The sequence below is a fragment of the Salvelinus alpinus genome, chromosome 8, assembly GCF_045679555.1.
Source record: "Salvelinus alpinus chromosome 8, SLU_Salpinus.1, whole genome shotgun sequence".
Taxonomy (NCBI): Eukaryota; Metazoa; Chordata; class Actinopteri; order Salmoniformes; family Salmonidae; genus Salvelinus; species Salvelinus alpinus.
This window is the reverse complement of record NC_092093.1, coordinates 71,603,280-71,621,454: the sequence shown is the minus strand read 5'-3', so window position 1 is coordinate 71,621,454 and position 18,175 is coordinate 71,603,280. Positions and strand designations below refer to the sequence as shown.

The following is an 18,175-nucleotide window of genomic DNA, read 5'->3' as shown; positions in this document are numbered from 1 at the left end:
ACGGTTTAAAGTTATACTGTTACATAAGGTATACATACATACGTATGTTATATACGTACGGGATACGTCTGGTATACACCTTGTCCTACGAAATGTGTACCTGCAGGTTCCTCATCGACAATGCAACACCAATAAGAACTATTAAAGGATAAGTATACGAACATAAAGTAAATGGCTCCGTATAATAAAATAAACATTTTAGGTGTCTCTCTTGTCGAGATGTGTGTTTTGTCCTATAATTCATGTTTTTTATATTTAATCCCAGCCCCCGTCCGCGCACGAGACCTTTTGCCTTCTGGTAGGCCGTCATTGTAAATAAGAATTTGTTTTTAACTGATAGTTAAATCAAGGTTAAATAAAACATTTAAAAAAGATGAGTGCTCTCCTCAGCGCCGCCATCAGTGTTTGTCTGTCTGTCTTTCAGTCTTTTTGTCACTCTGTGTAAGTAGGCTAGTAGATAGCACATAGCACACATATTAGTGCATAAGAACACATTCTGGAATCTATACTGTAAATACTGTAGTATATGTATGTACTGTAATAGTATATGTTTGTTGTTTAGACCTATTTTGCGTCATTTATTAATCAGGCTATTCACTTGTTTTTAAATTCATTTTATTCTGAAGAGCACATATAAACAGCCTATGTGCAAAGTACATACAGTTTGTACATATGACCAGATATTCATCATGATCACCTGAACTCTGTGCCTTGAATAAATATTTCACTAGGATATTAACATTATTTTACCCAAGGTAGGTTATGCCAGGTGTGGTACTAAACCAAAGCAACCCCCCCATACTTCTAATGCGTCTTTGATCCCAGGTTTTGGAAAAAGGCAGCTGCCTGCCGACTGCTCCCTCCTACCACGCAGAACAAACGCTATATTCATCTCTGTGCTACAGCTTGCGAAACTCCCTCCAGGAACTTCTGGGTACTTTTCCCAACCGCTCGAGCGACTGAATACAATGTCATTCATACCAGCGGGCGAAAACAGGCGAAGTGGTGCCTGGTCAGTTCACCCGATAATGTTGAGAATATGCAGTCTTTTTTGCGCATGGAGTGTACTGTTTTTGACAGAAGTCTGCGGGCAGTCACAACGGAGGTACTCTTCACTTTTTTTTTATTTTTTTTTTTACAATTGATTATTTTTGGTTTTGCGTTGGGCTATTTGTTAGAATTAACACGTGTGTATTGTAGTCTACAAAGCCTTATCGTGAGGTGCCAATGATCCGTTAGCCTACGGCACAATGAATGAATGAACGGCATCAATAATGTTAAATTGTTCATGACTGAGGAGTTGTTATTTTGGTGGAATCTGCAGTCTGCGCTGTAGGCATGAGGACGCACATTGGCGCATTGCCGAGACAACCCAAGAATGAACACCAACCATTAACACCTAGGCTTCTGCTCCCTTCCAGATTCCATGATAGCATAGGCTACATATTTGTATTAGAATGAGAAGTGTCTAAAATATTTTTCCCAATGTTTCCAGAACAACGTTTACATGCGGAGGGAATATAACGGGGGATTCTGGGGTCATTGGGAGCCCGGGGTATCCAGGGGTGTACCCCCCAAATACCAAATGTGTTTGGAGAATCACGGTGAGTCAAACATACTTGTACCCTACTGTAAATACATGATCCATGTTTAACAGTTAACAGCACCCATATCAGAGAACAGAAATGACGCAATGTTTCTGTAATAAACTGCAATGAGATACTAATTCACTAACCCTAACTGTGTAGGTCTAATTTGTAGTCTGATATTTGGCAACTAGCCACACAGCACCCCTCAGGCAATTTGAGCTGCCTGCTTGGCATTTTTATTAACATGCAGCATGGTCACATGGCTGCAACCAATTAAAGGTAAATCAGAGGAATATTTGTTTCCTCTTATATGAGTTGTCACATACAGTGCATTTGGAAAGTATTCAGACCCATTGAGTTTTTCACATTATGTTACATTACAGCCTTATTCTAAAATTGATGAACTTGTTCCCCCCCTAATCAATCTACACACAATACCCCATAATGACAAAGCAAAAACAGGTTTTTAGACATTTTTGAAAATGTCTAAAAACAAAAAAACTGATTTCACATTTCCATAACTATTCAGATCCTTTACTTAGTACTTTGTTGAAGCACCTTTGGCAGCGATTACAGCGTCGAGTATTCTTGGGTATGACGCTACAAGCTTGGCACACCTGTATTTAGGGAGCTTCTCCAATTCTTCTCTGCAGATCCTCTCAAGCTCTGTCAGGTTGGATGGGGAGCGTTGCTGCACAGCTATTTTCAGGTATCTCCAGAGATGTTCGATCGGGTTCAAGTACGGGCTCTGGCTGGGCCACTCAAGGACATTCAGAGACTTGTCCCGAAGCCACTCCTGCGTGTCTTGGCTGTGTGCTTAGGGTCGTTGTCCTGTTGGAAGGTGAACCGTCGCCCCAGTCTGAGGTCTTGAGCACTCTGGAGCAGATTTTCATCAAGGATCTTTCTGTACTTTGTTCCGTTCATCTTTGCCTCAATCTTGACTAATCTCCCAGTCCCTGTCGCTGAAAAACATCCACACAGCATGATGCTTCCACCACCATGCTTCACGATAGGGATGGTGCCAGGTTTCCTCCAGACGTGACGCTTCGCATTCAGGCCAAAGAGTTCAATCTTGGTTTCATCAGACCAGGGAATCTTGTTTCTCATGGTCTGAGAGTCTTTAGGTTTCTTTTGGCAAACTCCAAGCGGGCTGTCATGTGCCTTTTTAATGAGGAGTGGTTTCCGTCTGGCCATTCTACCATAAAGGCCTAATTGGTGGAGTGCTGCAGAGATGGTTGTCCTTCTGGAAGGTTCTCCCATCTCCACAGAGGAACTCTAGTGCTCTGAGTGACATTTACATTTACATTTAAGTCATTTAGCAGACGCTCTTATCCAGAGCGACTTACAAATTGGTGCATTCACCTTATGATATCCAGTGGAACAACCACTTTACAATAGTGCATCTAACTCTTTTAAGGGGGGGGGGTTAGAAGGATTACTTTATCCTATCCTAGGTATTCCTTAAAGAGGTGGGGTTTCAGGTGTCTCCGGAAGGTGGTGATTGACTCCGCTGACCTGGCGTCGTGAGGGAGTTTGTTCCACCATTGGGGTGCCAGAGCAGCGAACAGTTTTGACTGGGCTGAGCGGGAACTGTACTTCCTCAGAGGTAGGGAGGCGAGCAGGCCAGAGGTGGATGAACGCAGTGCCCTTGTTTGGGTGTAGGGCCTGATCAGAGCCTGAAGGTACGGAGGTGCCGTTCCCCTCACAGCTCCGTAGGCAAGCACCATGGTCTTGTAGCGGATGCGAGCTTCAACTGGAAGCCAGTGGAGAGAGCGGAGGAGCGGGGTGACGTGAGAGAACTTGGGAAAGTTGAACACCAGAGGTGTTGTCATGTCAAGTGACCATCGGGTTCTTGGTCACCTCCCTGACCAAGGCCCTTCTCCCCCGATTGCTCAGTTTGGCCGGGCGGCCAGCTCTAGGAAGAGTCTTGGTGATTCCAAACTTCTTACATTTAAGAATGATGGAGGCCACTGTGTTCTTGAGGGCCTTCAATGCTGCAGAAATGTTTTGGTACCCTTCCCCAGATCTGTGCCTCGACACAAGCCTACTTTGGAGCTCTACGGACAATTTCTTTGACCTCATGGCTTGGTTTTTGCTCTGACATGCACTGTTAACTGTGGGACCTTATATAGACAGGTGTGTGCCTTTCCAAATCATGTCCAATCAATTGAATTTACCACAGGTGGACTCCAATCAAGTGGTAGAAACTTCTCAAGGATGGTCAATGGAAACAGAATGCAGCTGAGCTCAATTTAGAGTCTCATAGCAGAGTGTCTAAATACTTTTATACATTTGCAAACAAATCTAAAAACCAGTTTTCGCTTTGTCATTATGGTATATTGTGTTTTGATTGCTGAGTTTTTATTTTATTTTATTAATTTTAGAACAAAGCTGTAACGTAACAAAATGTGGAAAAAGTCAAGGGGTATGAATACTTTCCGAAGGCACTGTATGCCCCTTATGTGATTGAATAGATTGTAATGTATATTGTATTGGATTGAATGTTGTCCCCAGGTCCCTGAGGGTAAAGTGGTGGTCCTGTCCTTCCGCTTCATTGACCTGGAGAGTGACAACCTGTGTCGCTATGACTACGTGGATGTTTACAGTGGCCATGTGAGTGGCCAGAGGCTGGGCCGCTTCTGTGGGACTTTCAGGCCAGGCGCCCTGGTCTCCACAGGCAACAAGATGCTCATTCAGATGGTGTCTGATGCCAACACAGCTGGGAGTGGCTTCCTGGCGGTGTACTCTGCTGCCCAGCCGCATGAGAGAGGTAAGCAGGATAGAATATAGAAGAAGAATAGAAGAATAATGTAGTAGTTAAGGTTAGTTAACGTTTAACTTGCCTAGTTAAATAAAGGTTAAATAAAATAAAAATAAAATAAACGTGCCTTGCTCAATGGCACAGTGGCAGGAGACGGGATCTAGGATCCTACTAGATTTTCTTCTGTTGGACTAGTTACCCGCCGGTTGCAGGCTTGCCTCTCTAACCTCTAGGCTACCTTCCGGGCCACGAACCACTGTGTGGGTTGAAGAGGGGTTGTGTCATCTCTAAGTTGTTGTACGCCTGGATGTAGTGTGTAGTGAAAACTGTAGTCATCTGTATCCAGGCTCTACCCAAGCATGTTCAACAGAGCATTAGGGACTGAGCCCTAGCCGTGACTCTGCTCGGACTCCACATCGTAAAGACCTCAGATATGTGTGTGCGTGTTTAGTGCTAAGGTTCACATTTTAACGAGCTAATTAACTAGCCTCTTAACTGCTAGCTGCCCCAGCAAGGTCATTGCACCGTGTCACTGTAATAATACTAATACCCAGATGATGAGATCTGAGAGGTCAATTATTTACATCTGAGACTAAAGGGCAGTTCTAGCTAAATAAATCACTCCCATCAGATAGCAGGTCAAGGGAAAGTTTGACTTCTGCTTGGTAAGATAAAGTACCAGTGCTCTTTCAGTTCAGACCTCTTGTGCAGTTAAGACGAAACCTCTTGACTTAAAGCTTGCTCGAGGAGGAGGTGAATCTCTACACATTTCACAGCATGACGAGGAATTTTTCACGGCTCATTTTCCAGATGGTGAGCTCTAGGGTCAGACAGGTCAGCGCTAAGCCGTCCCTTCCTCTTCTGACCCGGTGACGTTACTTCTCCCCGAATGAGTTTGTGGAATTTTTGGGGGGCTGAGCGCCTCCCTGTATACCTTCTCTCTGTCTCCGTACCTCTACAGTAGCTGACAGCTGGAATCCCTCTCGGTCTGTCAGTTTAGGTTGACTGGTGTTCTCCCTGTTCCTGGGTGTGGTTGGTTGAAACTGAAAAGCACCACACAGCACTCCTCCATTTCTTCAATGTCTATTTTAGTTACAGAGTCAAATTGGGCTTGTCCGTCTGCCAGTCATGAGGCTGGGAGCTCAGCTGTAGTGGAACTAACTGCTATAGCGACTAACTACATGTTACAGGAGATCCAGCCATGGTTTTTAAAGATCCACAGATCCCTTGCCAGTCCAAGCAGCTTGTGTGGTTTGATGATGTGATCTCTCAGATGTGTGATGGTATGCCTAGCATATAGACTCCCTTTTAACTGCACGTTGCAGCATGGGACCAAGGCAGAGGGACCGACCGATGTCTTCTTAATTTACTCATAACCACAAAGGAAGCATAAGACAAGAGCCTACTTATTCGAAAATGTTTGTTCCATTATGGGATTATGTCATGCGCGTGCGTGCACAACCTTCCGTCCTTTAACATTCAGAAGGAAGCGATATATCTTGCACATAAACATAGAGTCACAGGATGATGTCCAGTGGTGCGTCAAATGAATAGCATGTGAAGCAGTACTATCTGGGCAGTATAACTAAACGTTGTAGTTTGACTTTGCACCCACCAGGGGATCAGTACTGTGGCGGTCGTCTGGTTAAACCCTCCGGGTCCTTCAAGACCCCTAACTGGCCCGAGAAAGACTACCCCGCAGGGGTCACCTGCTCATGGCACATAGTGGCTCCTAAGAACCAGGTGAGTGTTAGTCTACAGCCAGAGGTTCTTACTTTACTCACAGTTCAACTTGACACAATTGAGAGAGATTGAGATCGCCTAAGATGTAAATTTGCACATAATTGCTTTGTGGTTTGCTCTTGGTTAGTGTTGCACAATGAAATGCACCTTCAGAATGTGGGCTGAAAGTAATTTGTTCAGTGTAACGTGTTCTTTGTAACCTGTGGTCTATGTAACCTGCGTTGTGTGTAACCTGTGTTCTATGTAACCTGTCCACCAACACAGATTATTGAGGTGAAGTTTGAGAAGTTCGATGTGGAAAGAGACAACTACTGTCGATATGACTATGTGGCCATTTTCAACGGGGCAGAGATTAACGATGCCAAGAGGATCGGGAAGTACTGTGGCGACAGCCCTCCAGCGTACGTCACACACCTGTTTCTACTCTGCATTCATCTAGCTAATGTACCACTTCGCTTATGACCTTGATCCTTGATCATAAACCTACTAATGCATGATTAACTGTTTACCTAAGCACAAGATATCCATGAGCATATTCGATATATCAACTACTTACCAGGTAAGCTAACATTCTATCTCTATATATCGATCTCTCTCTCTCTCTCTCTCTCTCTCTCTCTCTCTCTCTCTCTCTCTCTCTCTCTCTCTCTCTCTCTCTCTCTCTCTCTCTCTCTCTCTCTCTCTCTCTCTCTCTCTCTCTCTCTCTCTCTCTCTCTCTCTCTCTCTCTCTCTCTCTCTCTCTCTCTCTCTCTCTCTCTCTCTCTCTCTCTCTCTCTCTCTCTCTCTCTCTCTCTCTCTCTCTCTCTCTCTCTCTCTCTCTCTCTCTCTCTCTCTCTCTCTCTCTCTCTCTCTCTCTCTCTCTCTCTCTCTCTCTCTCTCTCTCTCTCTCTCTCTCTCTCTCTCTCTCTCTCTCTCTCTCTCTCTCTCTCTCTCTCTCTCTCTCTCTCTCTCTCTCTTCAGTCCAGTATTCTCTGAAGGTAACCAGCTCCTGATCCAGTTCTTCTCAGACCTCAGTTTAACAGCAGACGGGTTCATCAGCCACTACAAGTTTAGACCCAAGAAGTTCCCCATCACCACGGTACCACCGACCACCACTAGCCCAGCAGCTACCACCAGACCCATACGTAGGTAGCTCCTTTTTCTCTGTTTAATCCAAGCAGGACATATGTGTAACTCTTCCCTTGTCTTGACACATCTCTTCAGTCTTGTTGTTACAATGTAAAGTGCTTTTAGCACAATTTGAATCCAATTCATCATCGTCATCTCCAGGCCACATGGGTGTTTGGTCCATTTGATCTGCTACTAGGAGTTGTGGATTTAGAGACAGATTTGATTGCCTGGTCCCAGTGGTCTTTGCTGATGCCAACATGTGGTGTAGCTGCTGTGGCTCCCTCCCTCCCACTAGTAGAGTGGCTTCCAGGCATTTTCATTAGCCTGGTTCCAGATCAGATCTACCATGGTAGTGGCTGTTGCCCCCAGGATGAAAGGCAATGAAGGCTGGATGGCTGTTAATCTTGTCCCTAGCCGGCTCTATCTGTAGCAATTGGGGACGAGGTTAGATGCCAGTCAAAACATCAGTCCCCTCTAACTTATCACTTCCATGTATTATTTTCTCGTTTTTTTTTGTCTTTTTAAATCTGTGATTTCTCTACTATGACAGAGTTAAGGGGAAGGGAAGCAAGTAGTCACTCCAAAGAGACACCTTGTTCCTTCTTACTCAGGCAAACTAATGTGCAGAACCAGAACACCCTATGGGACTCCTGATCACGGCCGGTTGTGATACAGCCTGGGATCGAGCCCAGGTCTGTCGTGACGCCTAAATACATTCCAATTTACTAAAAAGGTGAATGTCTGTAGACTGTTTTGCTGCTCTCAAAGATGATCTTTTAATAAAAGATTGATGAAATGCCACTGATTAGGCTACTGTGCACCTCCGCTGGCAAAATTGATGCCATAACCAACATGCGTTACCACTAAGATCAGTTTATCTCCAGTTACTCTGACTGAAATTGGCAGTTTGGTGCTCGTTTTTAAGGACACACCTCAAATAGTTTCACCACTCCCATCTCAGCGCAAGCAAGCTGATGTTAGACAGGTAAATGACCAACCCTGGCACAAGGGCTGGAAAATAGCAGAGCGCCGGCTTTTTACAACATGCGTGCGTTAGACACTTGCCCCTCCTTAACGCCAGACGAAAAAAGAACCCTATACCTTAAGCATGATGTGAACTGTAGGATTCTAAGTTGCCCACAGTTTTCAATGGGAAGTGTTCATACTAATGTATTAGCCTACGATTGATTTCAATTCATTCCCTGAATTGACTCAATGTGAAACAAAATCAACCCAAACCCTACTTACGTGCATCCCTTGAATGTGGAAGATGAATGTGAACTAAGTAACTATATTTTCTTTTTCTCTGTCTCCCCAGCCCTGAAGTACTCTGTAGCTCTGTGCCAGCAGAAATGCAAAAGAAGTGGAACCGTTGAGAGCAACTACTGTACCAGTGACTTTGGTAGGAGAGATACTATTCCCCTACAGCTAATGCTACATATATTACTATGGCTGACCTACCTAAAGCCGCCACTACTGCCGTCACAGATACTAAGCTACAGCAACAAACAACAACAGGTCAACAGTGTGTGTGTGTGTGTGTGTGTGTGTGTGTGTGTGTGTGTGTGTGTGTGTGTGTGTGTGTGTGTGTGTGTGTGTGTGTGTGTGTGTGTCAGTCAGGGGGGTGGGGTGGCAGAAAATTTTCCAACATTTACCCCAGCATCAACCCAGTCCATATGAGCCGTCCCTCTCTCAACAAACCCATGTTGTCATGATACACTATCTGCGTGGTTTCAGAGCGTCTGAAAAGCGTCCTTGAGGGTTTTCTGACAGGGCAGCCCAGTGGATTTGTGTATGGGACTGGACACAGTTCTCTTCCTCTAATAGAGGTAACACACATGCCAGAGAAGAGCCGAACTGTAGGTAAACTGCTGCTAAATGAAGGTGTTGATTCAGCCAACATACTCCATGACCTTAGTTTGCTACCACAGTATTTAGACTAGCTCTGTGATGTTTTTCTCCGAGTAGATGTTGATGGAATGAGGCAGGTATTTTAATAATTGCTTTTCCTCAGGGATGTTAGGTCAGATTTGCATGGAAAATGAAGACCAGTCTGTGAAGACCAGTAATTTGGTGTTAGTGTCAAAATGTCTTGTATAATACAGTGGCAGACAGTCTGCAGTCATATCAAGCCAAGGGTGTTGCATCACAAGTTTTAATGACTAGGCTAGACACAAAAGGACCTAACAGAAGACTGACCTGACCCGGCCTTTCCTTCCTGTTTACACATTGATCTGATCATCTTATTCAAAGCTATTCAACCAGTACATTTTGCAAGCCGAGCATCAGAGTATTTGTATAGAAAGATATCCGATCTCGATCATACAATATTTGGTCAAGGCAATTACAGAGTTGAATGTTATACACCACCATTTCATAATGATGACACAGTTGTCAGACTTCCAATCTAAGTAGATGTTGTTGAGTGCTTGTTGTTGAGCCATCTAAACTCCCTATGTTTCTGTGACAGTGATAACAGGAACTGTCATCACGGCGGCGGTGCGAGGAGGCAGCGTGTACGCCACCATCTCCATCATCAACGTCTACAAAGAAGGCAACCTGGCCATCCAGCAGGCCGGCAAGACCATGAGCACCAAGATCATCGTGCTCTGCAAGAAGTGTCCATCCATCAGACGAGGTGAGTAGTAGTACGGTGGACCACTGCCAAAGGACTCTGGAGCTCACTCTCCACTAGCCTGGTCCCAGATCTGTTGTCTCCTTCTATAGCCTGGTCCCAGATCTGTTGTCTGTTTCTATAGCCTGGTCCCAGATCTGTTGTCTGTTTCTATAGCCTGGTCACAGATCTGTTTGTGCTCTTGCCAACTCCAACTCAAGACAATGTGGTTTGGCATGACAATGAGTGACAAGGAGTTGGCATGATAGCAAAAACAGACTGGCACTCAGGCTAACTCTCCCCTGGATATAGTCATCAGTTTCTCTTGCTTTAGTTTCAGACATTCACCGTGACACGATAGCAAATCAAATCAAATCAAATTGTATTTGTCACATACACATGGTTAGCGGATGTTAATGTGAGTGTAGCGAAATGCTTGTGCTTCTAGTTCCGACAATGCAGTAATAACCAACGAGTAATCTAACCTAACAATTCCACAACTACTACCTTATACACACAAGTGTAAAGGGATAAAGAATATGTACATAAAGATATATGAATGACTGATGGTACAGAACGGCATAGGCAAGATGCAGTAGATGGTATAGAGTACAGTATATACATATGAGATGAGTATTGTATGGTATATAAACATAAAGTGGCATAGTTTAAAGTGGCTAGTGATACATGTATTACATAAAGATGGCAAGATGCAGTAGATGATATAGAGTACAGTATATACATATACATATGAGATGAGTAATGTAGGGTATGTAAACATTATATTAAGTGGCATTGTTTAAAGTGGCTAGTGATAAATTTGTACATAAATTTCCATCAATTCCCATTATTAAAGTGTCTGGAGTTGAGTCAGTATGTTGGCAGCAGCCACTAAATATTAGTGGTGGCTGTTTAACAGTCTGATGGCCTTGAGATAGAAGCTGTTTTTCAGTCTCTCGGTCCCTGCTTTGATGCACCTGTACTGACCTCGCCTTCTGGATGATAGCGGGGTGAACAGGCAGTGGCTCGGGTGGTTGTTGTCCTTGATGATCTTTATGGCCTTCCTGTGACATCGGGTGGTGTAGGTGTCCTGGAGGGCAGGTAGTTTGCCCCCGGTGATGCGTTGTGCAGACCTCACTACCCTCTGGAGAGCCTTACAGTTGTGGGCAGAGCAGTTGCCGTACCAGGCGGTGATATAGCCCGACAGGATGCTCTCGATTGTGCATCTGTAGAAGTTTGTGAGTGCTTTTGGTGACAAGCCGAATTTCTTCAGCCTCCTGAGGTTGAAGAGGCGCTGCTGCGCCTTCTTCACAACGCTGTCTGTGTGGGTGGACCAATTCAGTTTGTCCGTGATGTGTACACCGAGGAACTTAAAACTTACTACCCTCTCCACTACTGTCCCGTCGATGTGGATTGGGGGGTGCTCCCTCTGCTGTTTCCTGAAGTCCACAATCATGTCCTTTGTTTTGTTGACGTTGAGTGTGAGGTTATTTTCCTGACACCACACTCCGAGGCCCCTCACCTCCTCCCTGTAGGCCGTCTCGTCGTTGTTGGTAATCAAGCCTACCACTGTAGTGTCGTCCGCAAACTTGATGATTGAGTTGGAGGCGTGCATGGCCACGCAGTCGTGAGTGAACAGGGAGTACAGGAGAGGGCTCAGAACGCACCCTTGGGGCCCCAGTGTTGAGGATCAGCGGGGTGGAGATGTTGTTACCTACCCTCAACACCTGGAGGCGGCCCGTCAGGAAGTCCAGTACCCAGTTGCACAGGGCGGGGTCGAGACCCAGGGTCTCGAGCTTGATGACGAGTTTGGAGGGTACTATGGTGTTAAATGCTGAGCTGTAGTCGATGAACAGCATTCTCACATAGGTATTCCTCTTGTCCAGACGGACAACCACACTGCAGTGTGCAGTGCGGTTGCGATTGCGTCGTCTGTGGACCTATTGGGTCGGTAAGCAAATTGGAGTGGGTCTAGGGTGTCAGGTAGGGTGGAGGTGATATGGTCCTTGACTAGTCTCTCAAAGCACTTCATGATGACGGAAGTGAGTGCTACGGGACGGTAGTCGTTTAGCTCAGTTACCTTAGCTTTCTTGGGAACAGGAACAATGGTGGCCCTCTTGAAGCATGTGGGAACAGCAGACTGGGATAAGGATTGATTGAATATGTCCGTAAACACACCAGCCAGCTGGTCTGCGCATGCTCTGAGGACGCGGCTGGGAATGCCATCTGGGCCTGCAGCCTTGCGAGGGTTAACACGTTTAAATGTTTTACTCACCTCGGCTGCAGTGAAGGAGAGCCCGCAGGTTTTGTTAGCGGACCGTGTCAGTGGCACTGTATTGCACAGGTATTAGCACAGGTATTAGTCCATGATTGTACTATTGAACCATGTGTTTTTATTTCAGTTCAAATTCTATGATTGAGTAATACTGACACGGTTTCACAGTGTGGCACTGAGTAAGCACTTGTAACAGCGGCATGTTCCAAATATACAAGATACATAAGAAAGAGGTGGTTGGACATACTACTTGGTTTATGGCTCTGAGTTTGCCTCCATTGCTGTAACCTATCTTCACGCTCACCTGAAGGAGCTTGACCAAGGTCTGAGGTAAGCGGCAAAACTCACTGTGCAATAAGATCTATACCTTCCCCCTCAGCCGCTGATCCATACTGTGAATATATACAAACATACTGTACAGTACTCTATACGTTTATAGATGTACAGTTGAAGTCGGAAATGTACTACATACACCTTAGCCAAATACATTTAAACTCCATTTTTCACAATTCCTGACATTTAATCCTAGTAAAAATTCCCTGTCTTAGGTCAGTTAGGATCACCAGTTTATTTTATGAATGTGAAATGTCTGAATAATAGAAGAGAGAATTATTTATTTCAGCTTTTATTTATTTCATCACATTCCCAGTGGGTCAGAAGTTTACATACACTCAATTAGTATTTGGTAGCATTGCCTTTAAATTGTTTAACTTCGGTCAAACGTTTCGGGTAGCCTTACACAAGCTTCCCACAATAAGTTGGGTGAATTTTGGCCTATTCCTCCTGACAGAGCTGGTGTAACTGAGTCAAGTTTGTAGGCCTTCTTGCTCGAACACGCCTTTTCAGTTCTGCCCACATATTTTCTATAGGATTGAGGTCAGGGCTTTGTGATGGCCACTCCAATACCTTGACTTTGTTGTCCTTAAGTAATTTTTCCACAACTTTGGAAGTATGCTTGGGGTCATTGTCCATTTGGAAGACCCATTTGCGACCAAGCTTTAACTTCCTGATTGATGTCTTGAGATGTTGCTTCAATATATCCACATAATTTTCCATCCTCATGATGCCATCTATTTTGTGAAGTGCACCAGTCCCTCCTGCAGCAAAGCACCCCCACAACATGATGCTGCTACCCCCGTGCTTCACTGTTGGGGTGGTGGTCTTCGGCTTGCAAGCCTCCCCCTTTTTCCTCCAAACATAACAATGGTCATTATGGCCAAACAGTTATATTTTTATTTCATCAGACCAGAGGACATTTCTCCAAAAAGTACGATCTTTGTCCCCATGTGCAGTTGCAAACCATAGTCTGGCTTTTTTATGGCGGTTTTGGAGCAGTGGCTTCTTCCTTGCTGAGCGGCCTTTCAGGTTATGTCGATATAGGACTCGTTTTACTGTGGATATAGATACTTTTGTACCTGTTTCCTCCAGCATCTTCACAAGGTCCTTTGCTGTTGTTCTGGGATTGATTTTCACCTTTCGCACCAAAGTATGTTCATCTCTAGGAGACAGAACGCGTCTCCTTCCTGAGCGGTATGACGGCTGCGTGGTTCTATGGTGTTTATACTTGCGTACTATTGTTTGTACATATGAACGTGGTGCCTTCAGGCATTTGGAAATTGCTCCCAAGGATGAACCAGACTTGTGGAGGTCTACAATTTCTTTTCTGAGGTCTTGGCTGATTTCTTTTGATTTTCCCATGATGTGAAGCAAAGAGGCACTGAGTTTGAAGGTAGGCCTTGAAATACATCCACAGGTACACCACCAATTGACTCAAATTATGTCAATTAGCCTATCAGAAGCTTCTAAAGCCATGACACAATTTTATGGAATTTTCCAAGCTGTTTAAAGGCACAGTAAACTTAGTGTATGTAAACTTCTGACCCACTGGAATTGTGATACAATGAATTATAAGTGAAATAATCTGTCTGTAAACAATTGTTGGAAAAATGACTTGTGTCATGCACAAAGTAGATGTCCTAACCGACTTGCCTAAACAATAGTTTGTTAACAAGAAATTTGTGGAGTGGTTGAAAAATGAGTTTTAATGACTCCAACTTAAGTGTGTGTAAACTTCCCACTTCAACTGTAGCTATAAACATATATGGAACCCAGAGGAGAGTTGATGCTGATGTGCTACCTTCCTGAATGTCTCTGCCGTTCCGCCACTGCATTCAGGCTCTTTCTGTGTGATCTCACTAGGCCTCAACTACATCTTCATGGGCTCAGCGGACGAGGATGGGAAGGGGAAGATCGCTCCGCATCACTTCGTCATGGCCTTCAAGGCCAAGAACCAGAGGGGACTCAACGTACTGAAGAACAAACGCTGCTGAGATCAGCTACATGCTGCCTGAGTCTCCACCCAACCACCATGCCCCACCCACAAAAGGGTGTGACTGTTCTTGTTAGTGTCCTGGCTCCGCCCATCATTACCTATCATCCGTCACCACAGGACTAGTCTACAGAGCTCAGGCTGTTACTGCCTGGAGGTGTCTGGCTGTCTCTTTCCTTTGTTTTGTTTTTCTATGCTGTTTTTTCTCTTTCCTCTGAACTGGACCTGTTTTGAGTGCAATGTGAAGAATGAGTGTGATAATTGAAGAGAGGGAGGAGAGGAAGAGAGACCGATAGTAGGGGGGAACTCACCTGGGTCACGTTCAGTTAGAACAAAACAGGAGAAAATGTTTTGAAACTAAATACTACCTAAATATGTCCAATGAGAGAGCTCATTTACCTTTTCTGTTTCAAAAACATTTTCTCACGTTTCAAGCCCCTGAACACAACCCAGATGTCGTGATGAGTGTTAGCTTGGATCAAACATCCGACAGGAAGGAGTTTGTTAGAGGAAGTACATTATTGAGGACGGGGTGTTATAGTTTTATGGACAGTGTTTACAAACTGCTCTTTATTTCCTATGTTCACATTGAATGGACAAGATATGGGAGGAATTTTATGTGGTGTCGATAAGTGCAATAGTTGAATATATAGCATTCCTTTTGAAATGATTTGTTTTCATGCTGGTATTACGTTTAGTACTGTCACTTATTAGCCAAAGCTTTTACAATGAATGGATTCAACAAAGCACTCCTTATCATAATGTCAGCTTGGTTTGTAATGTATGTAATAAAAAGAGATATGAAATGAATTACAATATAAAGTATTTTCATATGATTCAATTGGTAAATGTTATTTATATTTTATTGTTTTCATCTGACCAAATAAAAAATAAAGTTTATTTTAACGAGGTGGTTCTTCAAATGGAGTGTCATCATTAATTTATTTACAGACCAGCAGTGCGTTGTAATATGTCATGTTAACAGTGCATATAAGGGCCTCCCGAGTGGTGCAGCGGTCTAAGGCGCTAGAGGCGTCACTACATCCGGGTTCGATCCCGTTTCCTCCGACACATTGGTGTGGCTGGCTTCCGGGTTAAGCGAGCAGTGTGTCAAGAAGCAGTGGAGCTTGGCAGGGTCGCATGGCTCTCGACCTTTGCCTCTCCCGAGTCCGTACGGGAGTTGCAGCGATGGGACAAGACTGTAACTACCAATTGGGGAGAAAAAGGGGTAAAAAACCAAACTAAAAAACAACATTTATATCTAGCCTACATAGAGTATGTGGTAACTATGGCCAGGTGTGGAGGCAGCTGTTAGTAGGGCAGTCGTGAACGCTCCACTGAGCACTGGGAATGGTCAGGTGTGTTTTGACCAGGGAAGTGCTGGCTCTGAACAGTGAGTAACATTCACAGATATTTCACAATTAAAACCAACTGGCTCCGTCCTCGTGCCAGCTGAGCATGTGATGCAACTCAATATTTATCCTCTAATCGTTTCTCACTGCCAAGACAAAAAGTCACAGCCAGTCTGTATTTTCCATTACATTTTATTAAGTCCTTTGTTGAAAACAATGACAATTTTAGAAAACAAGTAGGATGACTAAATATTATTACATAAGGGATCTGGGTGAATCTGGAGACTTTGGTGCAGAATATATATATATATTTCCAGTGGAGTTCCAGGTTTAAATGTCTCTCTGTGACTGGACACAAGGTCATTTCTGAGCATGCTAGGGTCAGAGATAGGACCCCCTGGGTGAAGAAGCTGACAGGGCTGGTTGGGGTTGATGTTGGGGTTGAGACCAGTCTTAGCTGGCCGGTTGAGGTTGGGTGGAGGTTGAGACCAGATCAGTTCTAGCTCCAAGGGTAGAACATGGTTGGGTTGAGGTTGGGTTGAGGTTCAGATCAGGTCAGTCTTAGCTCCGGGGGTAGAACATGGCGTACTTGGAGGTTCTGAATCCCAGCAGGTCTCTCATCTCGTTGCGGAACTTGGAGAGGTCCTGCCGCAGGTCGTTGAGGTTCTCTACGGTGGCCTGGTCGGTGCTCTGCATCTTCTGCCTGGTGGACGTCAGGTAGCGATGGACCAGACAACACATGATCTTCTGGTAGTTCTCATCACGCTTCCGCTTCAGGTTCCTCCACTCCTGGATGGATGGGACAACAACAACATGGGAGGTTAGGACTGGAGACTGAACACAGTGTCTACTTATCTGGATATCATGGGAGGATAAGATGAGAAACGGTCATACATTTAAAGTATACAGAGGTATCACTTCTTGATTGGATAGTGTCCCGTCTCTCTTACCTTGAGGCTGTTCTGTCTCTTGACCTTCCCCGTGGAGGTGTGGGAGCAGATCCATTTACTCATACTGGTCAGAAGGTAACACACAGTCTTGGGGGAGGGTAGGATGTTGAAGGGCGGCGGCAGGGTACACTTGTCGTCAAAGTAGCTCAGCCACAGCTTGGCGCGGGCAAACTTCCACTCCTTATCCTCGTGGTTCTAGGGGATTCGGGGGTTTAGAGGGAAATGGAATGAAATGGGAGATTTAGGAATTCACTGAGAAAATAGGGGAACGTGTTAATCGACAGAGAAATGTTAAGAAATCACTACCATCTGTTACACTGAAGTGTTCTTGGAGTGGAGTTGTGTTTTCCATTCAGAATGATGATTGTTGAGTTGATGATATGAAGCATTAAAGTTGATTCATTGATGTGAATTATACGGCTGATCTTTGCCTGAACTCCAAACACTGAATCGAAAATAAAGTACTCCAAATGAACACTTAGATACAGTGTTATCAAGTCCTATTGTTTTTGTTGTTGTTGTAACTTGATGGACAATGTCATTATCTGTGACTTGCAGTCACTTCCGGCCGGGTTACTGAAAAGCACTTTGTGACAACTGCTGATGCAAAACAGGCTTTATAAATACATTGGACTGATTTAAATGGTTAATTGATTGATCGCTTGGTTGACTTACAGCGATCTGCCTGAAGCTCTTGTGGAGCATGGCGACCAGCAGCTTGGTGAGAACGATGACCACCACGATGTTGTACGTGCCCACGATGAGGGCTCCCACAAATGACCTCAGCTCCTCCGTGTAGTTGATCCGGGTCACGAAGAGAGCCACGTGGGCCAGAGAGAAGATGTACCAGAACAGAGCGTAGCACGTTCCCATGAACCTTTCAACAGGAAAGTCAGAGGTTAGAGGTCAGAACACGGAGTAACAGGTACAGTACCCATGAATCTGTCAACAGGAAGGTTAAAGGTCAGAACAGGGAGTAACAGGTACAGTACCCATGAATTTGTCAATAGGGAGGTCATGGAAAATATAATGGCATATACAGTAGAACACTGAATTATTGGATCTCTATGAGTCAGAGGTTAACAGTCAGAACAGGTACCCATGAACCTGTGAAACAGGGAAAGGGGAGAGAAAGAGAATTTAGGTAGACTGTACGTACGTGTGGAAGGCATCGTTGCTCTGCTGCTGACAGAAGATGCCCTCACAGTCTTTGGCGGGACTCTTGGCCGGGTCCTTCTGATCCTTCCCGTAGAGCTGCGTCAGGCCGATGGTGAAAGAGATGAGCACCAGCAGGAACAGACCCAGGAACTTACCAAACTCCTGCAGCATCTGGCCAACGGAGATCTGGGAACACAAGAGCACTCTGTCATGAGCTAAATTACCATCTTCTGACCGGGAGGTAACTACTACCTGAGCTGGTCCATAAATAAAACAACATTGTTCATTGCAAAA

General features: G+C 44.7%; 2 protein-coding genes across 2 annotated transcripts in view; one reads left to right on the top strand and one right to left on the bottom strand.

Moving 5' to 3' along the window:
• The first annotated feature begins 854 nt into the window (after positions 1-854).
• Positions 855-15,331, top strand: pcolce2b (procollagen C-endopeptidase enhancer 2b). Its single transcript, XM_071414927.1, has 9 exons — positions 855-1,105; positions 1,496-1,604; positions 4,104-4,359; positions 5,969-6,093; positions 6,358-6,494; positions 7,054-7,217; positions 8,522-8,605; positions 9,674-9,841; positions 14,292-15,331. Exons 1-9 carry the CDS (start codon positions 969-971, stop codon positions 14,420-14,422), a joined length of 1,311 nt encoding a protein of 436 aa, XP_071271028.1. The 5' UTR covers positions 855-968; the 3' UTR covers positions 14,423-15,331.
• Positions 15,332-15,947: 616 nt separating this feature from the next.
• The window catches only part of trpc1 (transient receptor potential cation channel, subfamily C, member 1), a 36,076-nt gene continuing 33,848 nt past the window's right edge, over positions 15,948-18,175 (bottom strand). The window contains exons 10-13 of the mRNA XM_071414926.1: positions 17,883-18,067; positions 17,399-17,600; positions 16,724-16,918; positions 15,948-16,562 (exon numbers count right to left, since the gene is read on the bottom strand). Of these exons, the coding sequence (XP_071271027.1) occupies positions 16,335-16,562; positions 16,724-16,918; positions 17,399-17,600; positions 17,883-18,067 (810 nt within the window). The 3' untranslated portion in view covers positions 15,948-16,334. The remainder of the gene's footprint in view (positions 16,563-16,723; positions 16,919-17,398; positions 17,601-17,882; positions 18,068-18,175) is intronic.